This window comes from Euphorbia lathyris, chromosome 4, assembly GCF_963576675.1.
Source record: "Euphorbia lathyris chromosome 4, ddEupLath1.1, whole genome shotgun sequence".
NCBI lineage: Eukaryota > Viridiplantae > Streptophyta > Magnoliopsida > Malpighiales > Euphorbiaceae > Euphorbia > Euphorbia lathyris.
In genome coordinates, this window is record NC_088913.1 from 26358328 (window position 1) to 26370430 (window position 12103).

At 34.6% G+C, this 12103-nt stretch overlaps 1 protein-coding gene across 2 annotated transcripts; it reads right to left on the reverse strand.

Moving 5' to 3' along the window:
* Positions 1-6973: 6973 nt before the first annotated feature.
* Positions 6974-7462, reverse strand: LOC136227316 (histone H2B-like). Of its 2 annotated transcripts, XM_066015962.1 has the most exons (2): positions 7361-7462; positions 6974-7321 (listed from the first exon to the last, which is right to left on the reverse strand). In XM_066015962.1, the coding sequence occupies exons 1-2, from the start codon at positions 7403-7405 to the stop codon at positions 6974-6976; spliced, it is 393 nt and encodes a 130-aa protein (XP_065872034.1). In that variant the 5' UTR covers positions 7406-7462. The 2 variants fall into 2 exon arrangements, with proteins under 2 accessions (XP_065872034.1, XP_065872033.1); XM_066015961.1 differs by having other exon boundaries at positions 6974-7462.
* Positions 7463-12103: the final 4641 nt, after the last annotated feature.

A 12103-nucleotide genomic window follows, 5' to 3' on the forward strand; every position in this document is an offset into this window, starting at 1 on the left:
GGTATTTATATAATATTTTTTATATATTCATTAAAACTGAAAATTCATTAATATATTATATATTCATTAAAATTGAAAATTGATTGATATAATTTTTTTTGTTGCAAAATAGGGTAGAACCATTCATGGAATTATCCATAAAGCTCAAATTGATAGATTTCGAAGCAAATTACATGAAGGCAAAATTCATGTTATTGAGAACTTGAAAATTATACCAGCTTCGTTAAGCTATAGGCCTATTCCTAATGAGCATAAGATTGTGTTTCTTCTAACAACTAAAGTAACACAAGTGGATATTGATTTCAAAATTGCTCTCCAAAAGTTTGAGTTTGTTACTTTTGACAAGCTTATTGGTAGATGTGAAAACAATTTTGTTCTAACTGGTGAGATATTTGAAATATAGTTTTATAATTTAATTCAGTTTCAAATTAAATATTAATTTCAATTGATTTTACGATATTAATTTTGCAGATGTTGTTGGAAAAATCATAGCAATAAGCTCGATCAATGAAATTAAATTTGGTTTTTCATTTTCTGTTATCATGCTTTATATCGTAAAGAGCATAAAATCTATTAGAACTATTTCATAATTTATTAAATTTAAGAAATTTACTTCTAGAAATGCTCATAGACATCATTTTGTATAAGAAATTGAGTACTTAAAGCAATATAAAATGTTTTTATTAGATATTAGTGTCATTTTTAAGTAGTCTTCTTTTATACAATTTACTTTTCTACTTATTTTTTTTATTTTCACTTATTTATTAGGGTCCCATTTGGTAATTCGTCCCGGAGCCTCTAAAATCTCAGGATCGGCTCTGTATTTATGTAGTTATTATTGGGTTATTTATCTCTTAGTATTTATGCAGTTATTATTGGGTTAATATTCTCTCGTTCCTATCCTAACTTATTTGTATCCACTCTATTCAAAATTCTACATCTCTTTGTACAAATATTCTCTTTATCCTAACCCATGTTTATATATTTTTCAAAATTCAATTTCTGAGAGATTTAGAAATGTTTTTCAATAATTGGTCATTCAAATTGGTCTCAATCTTCTATTTTCTTCTTGACTTGCAGTTACTGCTATTATTATTTCATACTTATGCATGGGGCTGTCTATGAGCTGGATTTGAATATGTCCAAATCTTACACATCATTCTCTTGTTTTTACTTCACAAAAATATATATTCAAATAAAAAACAAAAAAACAAAGTAATATTCATATTATTTACAGCTATGTGATTTTTACACACACAAAAAAATTTTGATTGGATGGTAATAACGTAATATTCATATTATTCCTATTATTTAAAAATTATGCAACTGCAATGTTTCACTGACAAATTGCCATCATGCATATGGCTACTATTCTACATTATTCAAAAAAATAATTACATTGCTAATTGAAAACATAATTTGAAATTAACCTTCTTGGAGCTGAAGATGTGAAAAATCTCAACCATTGATCTCTTGAAAACATGGGTATGTAGAAAAGGAAAACTGGCATGAAAAAGAAGAGTCTGTCTGGGTAGCCAAGGAGACTGCCCGTTCCGTAACCAAATAAGAGGCCAACAACACGTAATTACACACCTAAACTTACCAGTTTTTACTGTTTTCCACTCTCAACTTATACTTGGAACTATCGTACATCTTAACTTGATATGTACTTTTTTATTTTTACATTAAAGACAAAAGAAAACCCACAACCCACCCCACCCCAATGTGATTTGAACCCATGACCTCTACAGTCATAAGTAAGCTCTCAACCAACAGGCTAAGAGCTTCACCACATATGTACTTAATAGTTGAATAATATTCAGAGTAAGAAACGGGAAAAATGATAAATTTAGTTGCGTAATTATGAAAATCGTGTTGAAACCACTTACAAATTAAAGCGGGCAAGTCATCCTTGGCTAGCAAACTAGACTCTTATCTTCATATCAGTCATCTTTTCCATCTTGAACAAATAAATGAATGTATAGAATCAGAAAAACTCTTTATAGAATGTAATATCTAGTTTGGAAGAGAAGGTCAAGCATGATAAAGAAGAGCTTCTGAGGTTAGCCAAGGTGACTGCCTGAAAACTTACACAAAGTGTGTTTTTTTAACACATAGAAGCAGAAAATGTGTAGGAGCAGGCAAGTCATCCTTGGCTACCAAAAAAGACTCTTATTTTCATGCTAGGCCTCTCTTCCTATAATTGCTTGGCTCAATTTGGAAACGTTGATATGTATATTTATAGCACTATAAAAGAATATAATACAATATAATTCAATGTATGAGGCCACTAATAAATGTGTATGGCTCATCCAGAAGAAAGGCCAGTGTCATTATTCATTTTTTGCCCATAATCGAATATTTTCTCTTCCCCACCTTATAATTGTTCCTTTTTAGAAAAATAAAATAGAAACATTTAAGATCCGTTTGGTATGCCGTAATGCAATGTAATATAATTAAAGTTGTAATGTAATCAAATTTGTAATGTGATGGAATGATGATTCTATTACAATGTTTGGTTGACAAATAAAAACAAAATGATATGATGTAATGACCATTACAATACTTATGTTTTCCTAATTAAATGTAATTATAAAATTTTATTTACATAATTAAAATAAACGAACAACATGAAAAATGAGAAAAACATGAAAAGCATAAAACATGAAAAATGGCAAAGAAATTTGAATCGAAATCAAATATAAAATTATATTAACTGAAATCAATAAATTAATAAATAGTTTTTCGTTTCCATTTTCAACATTTTCACCGGTTTTTATTTTTTTTTCCGGTTGCCCGTTATTTTTTCATTTTTTGCGTTTTTTTTCCGTTTTCAATTTTTCATGTTTTTCTCTTTTTGTGTTTTTATAATGATAAGATGTGAGATTTTTGATAAACGAGAGGTTAGATTGAGCTTTAAAAATAAGAATTAGAATTACATACTTTGGATGTAATGGGAATTCAAATCATTTTTCTATGTAATGAGGATTACAAGAATTGTTGAACAAAATTTAACTAATGGTTTTCTCATTCCATTACAACAAATTTGCAACATGCAACCAAACATGGTAATGAGCCTTGAATGTAATGGTCATTCCATTACGAAGCTCATTACATCTTACCAAACGGGGCCTTAGGGTACGTTTGGTAAGACGTAATGGATTTCGTAATGGAATGCCCATTACATCAAAAGTTCATTACTATATTTGGATACAATTTTTAATTTTATTGGAATGTAATGAGAAAACCATATGTTATATTTTGTTCAATAAAACTTGTAATCCCCATTACATAGAAAAATGAGTTGAATTCTCATTACATCCAAAACATGTAATCCTAATTGTTACTCTCAAAGCTTTTTTAACTTCTCATTTTGCATTTTTCGTGTTTTTCGTTTTTCACTTCATCTCATTTTTCACGTTATTATGTTTTTCGTTAATTTTAATTGTGCAAATAAAATTTTATGATTATATTTATTTAGACAAACATAAATATTGTAATGGTAATTACATTTCATCATTTTCTTTTTATTTAACAATCAAACATGGTAATGGAATCACCATTCGATTCAATTACATTACAAGTTTGATTACATTACCTTGCATTACGGCATACCAAACGGACCCTTAGGGTACATTTGGTAAGACGTAATGGACTTCGTAATGGAATACCCATTATATCAAAAGCACATTACTATATTTGGATACAATTTTTAATTTTATTGGAATGTAATGAGAAAACCATATGTTACATTTTGTTCAATAAAACTTGTAATCCTCATTACATAGAAAAATGAGTTGAATTCTCATTACATCCAAAACATGTAATCCTAATTGTTACTCTCAAAGCTTCTCTAACCTCTTATTTATCAAATCTCACACCTCAATCTAACCTCTTATCGTTCTCAAAAACGCAAAAAGTAGAAAAACATGAAAATTTAAAAACGAGAAAAAAGTAATTTTTTTTATATGTATGCACTAATTAAATTGATTTCAGCTAATCTAATTTTGTATTTGATTTTGATTCTTTCTTTTTTTTCGCGTTTTTCGCTTCATCTCATTTTTCACGTTATCATGTTTTTCGTTAATTTTAATTGTGCAAATAAAATTTTATAATTATATTTATTTAGGCAAACATAAATATTGTAATGGTAATTACATTTCTTCATTTTATTTTTATTTAACAATCAAACATGGTAATGGAATCACCATTCCATTCCATTACATTACGAGTTTGATTACATTACAAGTTTGATAAATAATAATGACTTATCTTTTACTTTGAGTTCAATATGGAACAACTAATTTTTATTTATTTATTTATTTTTGTTAAACCACAGGATCCGTACCACTATGGAAGCATCTTTAATGAGGTTTGAACACTCACTTTTTGATTAAGGGTGGAAGAGCCCTTACCGCTCGACCACATCTCTTGGGTTAATTGGAAGTATTATTATTAAGTATATAAGCATTTTTTTCCTTCTAATTTTTTTTGGTCAACCTATTTTATTATTTCTGATATTCCTCATTAATATCTTAGTTATTCCAACTCATAAATATACATCATTTTGTTAATAAAGTTTAGTAGTGAGTATTTGGATAGTTCAACAAACGCTATTAGTATTAGACTTTAATTAATATATTTTTTTAGATTTTGTTATACAAAGAGTAATTTTACTCATGATCTCAAAATTAACATCTGAAACTGTTTTGATCTGCAATGAGTTATGTACATTGATAATGCTATCTTTAAATAGTTTTTATAAGATAGGAATATACCAGAAAGTATTTTGAAATATAAAGATTAATTCAAATGGTAATTTATAAGATACAGGGAGATATTAACAAATAAATAATTTTAACCAAATAATAATAATATCTCTAATGCGTCCCATAAAGTTAATGGTGAATGAACCTTTAATTTGTCAAGAACACTAAGAAAACAAGAGTTGGACAAACGTTTGGTGAGAACATCCACCATTTGGTACGATGCAATGTAGCAAACACGTAGCTCTTTCTTTGCAACTTTAACGCAGAAATGGAAATCGATTTCTAAATGCTTTGAGCGGTCACACAATAAAACTAGTGATTGTGTATAACAATAGACGATTTCGTGCATGAGCACATACAACCATATAACTTCAGAAGCAAGGGAGGCAAAAGTATGAAATTCAGCCTCCGTAGATGCATGAGAGACAGTTTGTTGCTTCCTTGAGTGCCAAGAGACCAAATTCTGTTCGATAAAGACATCACACCCCGATTTGGATTTTCGATCATAAAGATCACCACCCCAATTAACATCGGAAAGCCCAACAATATCAATGGATCGACTACGTTGAATACGAAGTCCATGCGTGGGTGGGGAGTGGAGATAACGAAGAATCAGTTTTACCGCTTTCCAATGTTCAACCGTGGGTTGATGCATAAATTGGCTCACTTTATTGACGGAGTAACAAACATCAGGCCTTATGATTGTAATGTACTCAAGACCACCCACAATACCTAAGATCAGAAAACGGTTCACCAATTTCTGGTCTGCTTAGCAAAAGTGCAAAGTGTCATGGGCGGAGATTTGGCCGTAGGCAAATCTCAGCCCCTGGCTTGGGCCAAGTCATCCCAAGCATCGGCATGAGCGTTGCCTAGGGCAGTGGCATGGCATCGAGGAGGATCGGGTCCGATGTCAAGGAAGATTGGGGTAGTAGTGGTGAATAAGACACATGAATGTCCACTGGATCACCTGGCGTTGGATCTCTCCCAACCCCTGGGCCAGTTGTCAAGACTCGTTTAAGCAATCCACCCTAGTCCATTAGGGACTAGGAGAGTCGGGCATCTAGCGTTTGGGAATGGAGACAGATGTCTCCGTAACGTGGAACCCCTATGGACACTTTGGGCCCACGAGTTGGCCCATAGTTCAGGTCCTTTATGAATCGAGGTTTAACCACGGGAATCCCTCTAGGATGGAATACGTATGACTTGACGGGATGCTTAATATTCAAAGGGGATAGACCCCTTCGTTAGGAATTGGCTGACCAAGACTCGGGAAAATCTCGGTGCCACACGGGGCTTTGACCTAGCTCTGACCTGGCCCCTTGGCAAGTGGTATCAGAGGCTAAACTAAGCAAAGGCTTGGCAAAGTAGGCATTAGGGCCTTAACTAAGCAAGCTCTTTGTGAGGTGGGCAATCGATCTTACTAAGCGAGTTCTTCGCGGTGTGAGCGTGTTCAACTAAACGATTTCTTCGTGGTGTGAGCAAGCAGTGCTTGAACTAAGCGAGTTCTTTGCGATATAGACGAGTGATATCAAAATTTCCCCAATGAGTTGACGAAAGAAATTTTTATGATGCTTTTGCCGAAATTATTTGTGATACTTTTCGGTTTGATGTGAAGCCTGTTGTGAGACTTTTACCCACAGTGCGGGAGTGCGAAAATAACAAAAAGGAATTGAGATTGCTAATCAAAGCAAATGCTTACCCCTTTTTGTTGTGGACGATGAAATTCTACGAGATTCAACCCCTTTAAGTGGGGGAGAGTCCGTAAGAGAATTGTCGGAATTCAGCGCTCATATGTAGTAACACAAAGGGGTAAATTTCATCTGTGGTGTAGAACCTTTACCATAAATCACAGTTTGGTGTACAACCTTCATTTTGTCTCACTAATATATATGAACTTAGGGGTGACCTCCCACTATGGTGTATAGCATGTAAAAGTGACCAGTCAACTCGCCACATCATCAATTTTTATTATATCCATTCACTAAAGTGGGACCCACCATATATGTATTTACTAAAATACCCCTCAATTTTTTGTCCAGTAAATGAAGGTTAAATTAACATTATAAAAAAGAATACATCTAACTGCAAAAAGTACCAATTCTGGACAATCATCTAAAGAACCCTAAATCGAACATAACTTCCCAATCTTTACATCAGCAAACACCAATTGATATCACAAATCAACAATAAAAAAGAGAAGACCTCTAAGAGCTTATGAATTTCGTAACAGCTTTTGTACCCTCGGAGACGTCGTGCTTGGCCAATTCTCCCGACAGAACAAGTCTGACGGCGGTCTGGATCTCCCGAGAAGTAATTGTCGGCTTATTGTATCTAGCGAGGCGAGATGACTCCTGAGCAAGCTTCTCGAAGATGTTATTGATGAAACTGTTCATAATCCCCATGGCCTTGCTGGAGATTCCAATATCAGGATGAACTTGTTTCAACACCTTAAAGATGTAGATCTTGTAGGTCTCGATGCTCTTCTTTGATCTCTTCTTCTTCTTATCGGCGGATGCGCCTTCCTTTGGTAATTTTTTCTCTACTTTCGGCTTCTTCTCTGCTGGTGCCTTCTCGGCCTTCTTATCCTCCACCGGTTTCTTCTCTGCCGGCTTCTTCTCCGCTGCCTTTGGTGCCATTGGTTGTTGTAGAGAGATTAAAGAGAAATGAAATCGTAGACGCTAAAGTGAAGAGGATTCAATTTTGATTTTGAATGAATTCCCATTTACACATTTTAACAAACAATTCACCTGCATTTTTTCTTTTTCTTTTTCTAGATGGCAAAATGGAAACTACTTACCTTATCGACCCTATTTCTTTTGTGGTCCTCAGCTGCTTCTACTAGTGATAGATAGGCAGCAATGGTGGAGAAAGGCACTGATATCATCTTCAATCATGCCCATTTGAGGTTCTTTTTATGGAAAAATTGTATTTGATGAGTTTGATTTAATCTGGTTCACTATTGTCGTTTTCAGCTTCACTAGCGTAGAGAGGGAATGAAGGAAAAAATAGGAGAAAGAAAATGTAAAAAGAGAGAGAGAGAGAGAGAGAGAGTTTGAGCAAAGAAAGAGTAGGATGGAAAATTGAAATTTTTTAATTTATAGTAAAATATATAGTTAAGGGTAAGTTAGTAATTATACAAGTAGTAGGTCCCACTTTAGTGAGTAAATATAATAAAAATTGATGATGTGGCACGTTGATCGACGTTGACCGGTCATTTTTACCTGTTGTATACCACAGTGGGAGGTCACCCCTAAATCCGTATATATTAGTGAGACAAAATGAAGGTTGTACACCAAACTGTGATTTAGGATAAAGGTTGTACACCATGGATGAAATTTACCCTAACACAAAGCATATCTACTAAATTAACGATTATAATGAACTAATTATTGAGGCGTAATTGGGGTTAGAATTTTCTTAATTTAGTGAGATATGGCTTGTGCTCTTCCTTTAGTCGAAAAGTGGCGTGCAGAAATCGGGCTGAGGTGAAGTGTCACAAGAAAGGACTATTGGGTTTTGGTTTGGTGAAGTAGGATTATTGAGGCATAGTCCGAATCCTGTCCTACCAGAATTCAACGGAAAATTGTTTGTGCCTTCTTGGGTATTGATCGAAAACTCGTATAGAGTTATATTCGAAATAAATGGAAAGTAACCATAATACGGAAACTGACCATAATACGGAAATTGTGAATATTTTATAAGCATTGTTGCCTCGTCTACCATTTAAAAAGATAGAATTCGGAAGTGGTTGTGGGTATCAAATGGAATATACAACTGAGAAGTTCTATGGCCATGAAGTGGCTTATGTGAACACAATTTTGAAAATTATGCATGACCGAAGAAGGTCGTGGGATCATATAGCGAAAAATTCGGTTGACCTAAGATGGTCATGATTGTGCAGCCGGAACTTTTGAAGCCTCGGGCCTGGATGGAAAAAAAAAATTGGCCATGATCACTCGATAAATTTGTTAGCAGGGGCCAACTTGAGAGTATTATAGGCTGAGGATTTTTGAATCAAGGTGGAAGAGTGCCCTTTTGTGCTACTATGAATGTATCGAGGGGATGTCCGAGATAATTCATAGGTCTTTTCCTGGTTTGTAATGAACTCTGTGGAGGGGACGCCTAAAACAACTTATGTATAAACAGGACGTGATGAGAGGTAAATGGGGTGAGAGAAAAATAGAAAATTCAAAGATTAATTATCCCGTATTTGTTTAAGGGATAGAACAATTGGGATAAGAAACGGATAAACTTATTATCTTTCAAATCTTATACCTAGAAAGAAGGTGGTATGAGGGGTGAGATAAACTAATACAATTTTAATGAGATGACAAGTCAATTTTATCTCTTAAATCAACATTATTTAGTTTAAGTAGGGATAATATAGTAAAATATATATTATTTTATTCATATCTCTATCCCACAAGACAAACATTGAATAATAGGCTTAATACTGTTAGGGATTATAGTCAGTTAATCAACTGTAGCGCAGCGAAATTGCGGTTTAAAATTTATTTCTAATCCCTTTAGTTTGATCTTTGTCCGTTAACCATTGATTGAATAAAATCTTTTGGATCTGTTTAGGGATAAAAACTTACCCGGACTGTCTCTTCTAGAGACGGCTGAAGAATCCACAAAGTAGTAAGATCTCCGTAGTCAAGTGCACGAACAACTATCGAGCTAAAACCGGTGCTAGCCGAAGAACGGAGGAAGAACTGGAGAGATTGTGTAATTTGCCAAAAGCTTTTCCACTTTCTTAGTGGTGGTTGCGGAAAAACAATGGTTTGCCTATGCAAACCTTGTGTTGGCCAAAAAAAAAATTAGGTTAATTTATGTTTTAGGCTTTTATTATATATAGTGTAGTTATTCCTAAACCTAATTGGTTTAGGGTTAATTGGTTAATTATAAAACTAATCTAATCCTAACATAATCACTTAAATAAATACCAATAGTATTTATTCTATGCAATTAGTTACAATTAGATTAAATTTAATTACCCCAATTAAATAAATAACACTAATTAATAAATTGACGTATTAGTTTGATTAATTATTCACGAATGCAATTTCATTAATTTACAAATTAATTAATTACATCTCGTAAACTAATTAACCAATTAAATGCTCAACGCCTAAATCCATTAATCAATTACATTGATACAAAGTATCAATTAATCAATTAATTAACCACCAATTAATTACCTTGACATTTTACTATCAACCAATTAATTAATCTCATCCCTCCAGTGTACCGTTCTATAAGTTCTAACTCAGATGTTCAATGTGCACGATCCTATGGGACTGCCCTTAGCTAGCAGTGGGCTCACGGTCCACAGACAGTAAGTGGGTTCTAGCAAACCATTACTGCCCCTAACCAATACAGATATTTCAGCAGTCTAAAGATGCAGAGACCCTGTAGTTATCTCTTAACGTCTTTTACCATTTGATATCGATATTATAAACTAGAGGCATGACGACTGTCATCCTCTCTGATGTTTATGATATTTCTTGATCTTAAGTAGATTAATGAATCAGATAAGTAAACTACTTATCAGGGTGTGGCCACACACTTATCAATCTCACTTATCAAGTGGTCTGTGATATCATCTCACTGTTATGTGAGTGGTAATTTCATCACTTCACTATCAATACAAATGTGTTCACCTGTTCACCCAATCATACCCGTATTTGGCATCCTGTTACAGACCTGTTAGGCGTATGTCAAAGTGAACCGGCTCCCACATTGATATTATAATGAAATCTAGTCTGAAGACAGTTAGAGACTGATAGGGGTCAAAAACCCCTATCTTTGGGTACGGTTTTAGGATGAGTTTTAGAGTTATTTAGTTAATAAGCGAGCAATTCTCGCATTTAAATGCTTTTGTGTGAGTTAGTTAGAAATTGGAAACGTTCTATTTACTTTTCATCGTTTAGGCTCGTTTTATGATCAATTTAGGCAAATACGGCCGAAATAGCATGCATAGTATAATTCCGTTATCTTTTGAAGCTAATTGGTCCGTCAAAAGTCGCACCAAACGAAGCGTTTGCTCAAAATAAGCGATTGACGGATCAATTTAGCTTTCGGACTAATGTTATCTGGAGTTTCTATACGTGCGCAGGTGTAAGTTCGGGCGAAAAAAGGACATAAAGGATACTCAGCAAGAATCGAGCGCGTTCCGGGCGAAAACGCTCGGCGAGCAGGACCCGTGGGCCATTTCTGCTCGCCGAGCAGGCCACCAGGCGCCTGCTCGGCGAGCAGGGGGCTGCTCGTCGCGAGCAGCCCTGCTCGCCGAGCAGCTCGCCCTGCTCGGCGAGCAGCCCTGCGGGAATTGGTCAAAAAGACCAATTCCGCCCCCACGAAGCCACGATTGGCCCCACATCTTCCTACACCAATAAGGACACGAAAATAGGTCAAAACGAGGCCCGAGCCGCGTCTATAAATAAGATTTTTTCATTGTAATTTAGATATCTTTTTCCTTTGTAATTTTCTTAGCTTTTCACCTTGAGAAATCCTCTCCACCTCCTCCATATTCTTCAAACCTCCATTGAAGACACCTCCGAAGCTGCATTCACCGAGGATTGCTCAAGCTTCATCCTTAAATCCTAGAAAGACGCCTGCATTGGTAGACAGGTTCCCTGAAAGGGATTTTTCTTCTTTTACATTCTGTCTAGCCTCTGATACATGCTATGAATTCTAGGTTTATTGTAACTTCGTGACAATGTTTCCATCTTTGATATATATTATAGTTCTTGTTTATTCAATTGTTTTGATGTTTTAATCTTTGTCTTACGCTTTGTCTGATTGGTTTAACTCATTCGATAACCCCAAAATTAGGTTGACACATATTGCGAGCTGAATCTGACCTAGTCAGTGCCTATAGGATTGACGACCCTATAGAAGATTAAGCCCAAATTAATGAGCCTTAGAGCTAGTTTCGGCCTTACAAGGGAATCACGAACTAGGGACTTTAGGAGGATAGGTCGGGTTAATCGCCTTGGACACAAGTGACTTAGGTTTCAAATCAATTGTTTAAACATCCTATTTTGATTATCATCATATCCCTTCATGTTCCTTCGGTTAATTGCATTGGTAAAAGATCACTTAGGAGTAGTTTAACTCAATTAGGGGTAGAGTAACTTAGTTAGGCGTAGAATAACTTAGTTAGAATTAGATAACTTAGCTAGGATTAGTATAATTCAACCTAGGAGTAGATTAATTCAAACAAACCAACTCAAAACCCCCTAAGCCTAGATAACATCCGAGATCGAGTAGCTCGGTACTTGCAGAAATAAATCCTGTGGATGATAACCTGGACTTAAACCAGAAATTTATTA